Genomic DNA, 4,883 nt, shown 5'->3' on the forward strand with positions numbered 1-4,883 from the left:
TATAAAACCCACGATTAATTATTTTATTACTTTAATTTCTTAATTTTTTTTGGTGCAAACGATACTTTAATGTTGCAATAGTAGTATGCATATATATTTTCCAGCTAAATCAATCCATCTCCATAGATTTTCCAGCTCACGTATTGACCGTTGTGTTTCTATTTTGTAGACTCATTTATTGACGCTTAAACCTAAAAAACAAAAATTCAAAATTCAAACCATACTGTAGCGGGCTAGCAGCAGCTCCAATTATAGACCACTGCAAAAGAATACACTCCTAAAATTACAGATAAGGGTACTTACGTCATTTTAGTCAGTCCCTATCACATCCACCTCTTAGTCAAACGGTCAACTCCCAGTAACCCACCTCCAAGAAAAACCAAACCGCTAGTGGTATTACATCATGCGCGCGACCTCAGCATACAGTGTTAAAAACGCATAATTTGGGAGGACTACAACCGGACGTGGCTCTCTCCGATTGGTCGGGGGCGGGTCTTCGGGATTATAGCAACACACCAATAAACAATACCAGTCACTCTCATCCCCTCTCTCTCTCTCCTCGCCTTTCTCTCTCTCTCTCTCTCTCTCTCTCTCTCTCTCTCCTTTCTCTCAGTCTCTGTGTTTTCTCTCTGCGAAAAATCCCAAATTCCGCTCCAATTTCCCTCCATTCTCTCTCTAAAAGTCCCGAATACGCACAGAGCAATGCGTGATCTTTCGATTAAATGCAATTTTGAGTTGTAACGACGACGATTTGTCTGAGTTATTGACTCGCTACTACTGAGTTTTCAACCGGAAATGCTCGAGGCAATGGAGAGCTCCGTCAATGGGGGCGGATTCTCGCACTTGCAGAGTTGCGGGGACAGCAGTGAGGAGGAGCTGTCGGTGCTTCCCCGCCACACAAAAGTGGTGGTCACGGGGAATAACCGGACCAAGTCGGTGCTTGTTGGCCTCCAGGGCGTCGTCAAGAAGGCCGTCGGGCTCGGCGGGTGGCATTGGCTGGTAATTTCCTTCGTCTGTTTGGGTTTTTTTTTGGAAATATGGGTTTGGATATTGCTAAATATGAAATCCGGGTTTAATTGGAATTACTTAATTCTTAATTAACCGTGATTAAGCAATGCGAGTTCAATTTTATTGCTTTTTGGTTTTGTGTTTATCTACCGTGCTATTGTATTCTCAGTAATTATTTTTGGTTACTCTTTTCATCTTCAATGCCTCTTGACTGAATTGAAGCTTTTAACTGGTAATTTTAATTATTTCACATTCAATTAAGCCGGCTGTTTTGGATAAGTTTCTGAGTAATTGGGGCTACATCTACATGGGTAAATTTGATGAATTCAGATGTCTATGAACGCATAAACCTTTAATTTTAGTTGTAATTGTTGAATTCTCATTTGCATGTTTCATTTTATCAAGGGATCTGGGGATCTACTAGATTTCTCTCTGCAGTGGGATTGAAGATTGGGATTTCGATGCGGTTTTATTTATTTATTTTGGTGCTTAATTTAAGGGTATTATCTAATTTTATCGTCGATAAAAATTATTAATCTCATTTTAATCAATGGTTTTAGGGTTTTATGATTGATTTAATTTTTTTTGAGGGGTTTGCATGAAGTGAGATGAGATTCGATTAGAAGAATTCAGATTTATGAGTTGGTTTGTGGTCTTTTTTTTTTTTTGGTCAATTTGCAATATCCATGATTTGGTTTAAAGGATAATCTTAACTTTTTTATTCCGCGTATTGCGGAATTAAATATTTTTATTGAATTATTATATTTTTCTGGTAGCTTGATTTCTATTTTTTGCATGTTTGGCTTGCTGGTAGTTCTTGCATCTGCAACCCCTGAGATGAAGATGCTAATATTAGTTATATCCTTGATCTGTCTTTTTTTCCTGGGTTGTTCATAAAGTTTTCAGATTTTCTTTCAAATCGCTTTGTAATCGTTACTTTTCTATTCCCTCCGAAAGCGGTAATGTGATTTCGACTTAATTTCGTTGTATGTGTAATGATGTGAATGAAATAGTTCCCTTCCCACTGGGTAGTTTTGGGGTTGAGGGTGCATGATTGCTGGTTTTCGTTCTTCTCTTGGTCTTCGAAAAACGAGTATTAGAACTTCTGTAAGCATTCTCGATCCAACTTTAGACTGGGAAATGTGAGCATGCTTTTTAGAAGATTGGATTTGATAAGAAATTTTATTCCTGAACAGATAGGTTCATTGAATGGAACAGGATTTGTGCTTCTGCTTTTTCTTTCTGATTTCCTGAAAGTTTCTTGTGAATCTTTTCACTTTTGGGTACTTCTTTTGACATCTATACCGTTGATGCCACTTAAGTTCCCTCCAAATGAATCTTGCAGGTTCTCACAAACGGCATAGAAGTGAAGCTTCAGAGGAATGCCCTTAGCGTGATTGAAGCTCCAACTGGTAATGAGGAAGATGACGACCTTGATTTCGAGAATGTGCACTGGAATGGATCAGATATGGGTGAGTTTGGTTACAAACCTTCTCAAACAGATTGAACTATGTGGTACTTATATCATACTCTGTTTTGTGAACCACTAGACGGTATCATCATTTGTATGTCTCGCTTTGCTTTTCAAACGATGATTTGCGAAAGCAGTCTTAATAATTACTGATATGAGTTTGTGCTTGACTTAAGTACTATTAGTTGTGTGACTGCAACTGTGCATGCCCTTTCGACATATTAATGCCGCTTCATTAGGGCCCCATAATGCTGTCATAATTTAATGAGACCATTTTCCAGAACTTCTCTAATTGTGGATGGAATAGCATTTTTTTTTTTCTAGCGAAAAGTAATCGGGGTTGGTACATAGGATCCATTGTGTCTTAACCTTTTACTTTCCCTAGCTTTTACTTTTTTTTTTTTGAATTGGTCCCACTATGCTTTCTAATTGTCCTTTTGTTGTTTTTGATTACCAGCATCCGATGACACTCAAAAGTCCCACAGATCAAGGCACAGGGTGCATAAATCATCTGGATCATCTCACAAGACTATGTGCAGAACTTTCTCTTGTGATTCACAATCCAAGGGTTCTATTTGTACTCCCCGAGGGTCCACGGTAAGCACAGTAGCCGTCGTTGACTTCTTACTATTTCTTTCATAGTCTCGAACGTATAGGTTGACGTTTCTAGATGGTCCGTAACTTAAAATATCTCATGTTCAGAAAATTGACCTTGGGAAACTGGAGATGGCTGCTTTATGGAGATATTGGCGACACTTCAATCTTGTGAGTACTTATACCTACCAGCCAAGATCAAATGATCATTCCATACTTCCGTTTCCACAATTATTTATGTACTGAACGGTTTTTTTAGGTGGACGCCATCCCTAACCCATCGAAAGAGGAACTAATTGATGTTGTTCAAAGGCATTTCATGTCACAGGTAGTCACAGAATTGCTTAACTTGTTCTTCCTTTTATGCTTCTCAATATTTAACCATGTTGTGGCATTGAGCACGAGTTGCCTTGTCTGGCAAGTGCGACTATTGTTGGTTTATAATACCGTCATTCACCATATGAATTTGTGTTTTGTCGTTGTAGCCAATCGACGAGTTGCAGGTCATTGTGGGGTTTGTTCAGGCTGCGAGGAAACTAAAGAAGTCTGTTCGCAAATGACATGGAGATCGGGGGTCTGAGAGGTGTATGAGTTTGGTAATCGATGCTAACAGAAACCTGAACCCAGATAGATATCCATTTCCCTTTGGTGATATCTGTAACATATATGTGTATCCAGACTTGTTTATGCTTAAACGTCATCGGTTCGTAGGCTAGTAATTACTGTCTCGAGTTGTAGAGAGGTTGTTTTAACCTTTGGTAGATAGTTTATGTAGATATCGTAAAACTGGTGGGAAAAGACTTGTTAGAAGAAGACCCCTGTGGCTGTGGCTTTCCTTCTAAAGCTTGGACGAATGTTTGCTAACTGGGGAAGTGGATTTGGTATTAGAATGTAAATATTCTTAGCTCTCAACTCAAAACATCATCTTTTCGGTCCCTTTTTATCCTCGCTCGAGGAGTTAAAAATCTTGGATGTTACCGGATGTATTTTTATGCGAGTCTTTAACTTGTCAAGTAATCTAATGAGTGAGATTCTCTCGTCGGGATAATATTTCCCGTGATAAGGTAGAATCTCTCTTCTTTATTCGTAAACATGTTAAAGTTAAACGATGGGGTTTCTCATACGTGGGACCCTAAGCAAAATCCGACGGCCGGATTCCAATCAGAGGGGTCCAGATCAAGATGTGATGTCTGTGTAAGTTAAGCACATGGGGTGGAGATTTCTGATTGGAGAAAGGAAAGGAGAGGAAGCGTGAAGAGAAATTATGGGTTGCAATTTATGTGCAATATTTTGAGAGCAATGCCTGTTTTTTTTTCATCCGTCGTTGTCCGATAATCGTAGAAGTCAAAATCAAAGATATACAGATATCAAATCGGGTCCCATGGCTTCCGTATTTGATATTTTTATTGTCCCATCCGTGTCATGTTCCACGCCAAGGTCCCCCAAGGCATGTTCAAACTGGAAACTTTGGTTTAAACCTTGTCAAAAGCATTTTAGTCTTTTCGACGATCGAGATAAACACAAGAAGACATACCGTCGGTAACGAAAGAAGTTTCGTTAGGATTGGCAATTCTCACATGAGATGGAACTAGTGTGAAGATGAAATATTATATGGAGGTATCATGCTTTTTTGAGTTATGTAGTACAAATAACGTGATTACAGTGTCTTTGTCCATGTTTTTCTACTTATTCTCAATCAAAATGGACCCCACAAAGACGAGAGATTATGCGGTATCATGCGCTTGTTTCTATCTAGTCATAATGAGAAGAATAAGATAGAGACATTGGTTGAATAAACCTGGTTACAGGT

General features: G+C 38.9%; 1 protein-coding gene across 1 annotated transcript; it reads left to right on the forward strand.

Moving 5' to 3' along the window:
* Positions 1–569: 569 nt before the first annotated feature.
* Positions 570–4,059, forward strand: LOC137739330 (uncharacterized). The gene is made up of 6 exons (XM_068478889.1): positions 570–999; positions 2,354–2,480; positions 2,937–3,076; positions 3,182–3,244; positions 3,333–3,401; positions 3,559–4,059. Exons 1-6 carry the CDS (start codon positions 796–798, stop codon positions 3,631–3,633), a joined length of 678 nt encoding a protein of 225 aa, XP_068334990.1. The 5' UTR covers positions 570–795; the 3' UTR covers positions 3,634–4,059.
* Positions 4,060–4,883: the final 824 nt, after the last annotated feature.

This window comes from Pyrus communis, chromosome 1 (assembly GCF_963583255.1).
Source record: "Pyrus communis chromosome 1, drPyrComm1.1, whole genome shotgun sequence".
Classification (NCBI taxonomy): domain Eukaryota; kingdom Viridiplantae; phylum Streptophyta; class Magnoliopsida; order Rosales; family Rosaceae; genus Pyrus; species Pyrus communis.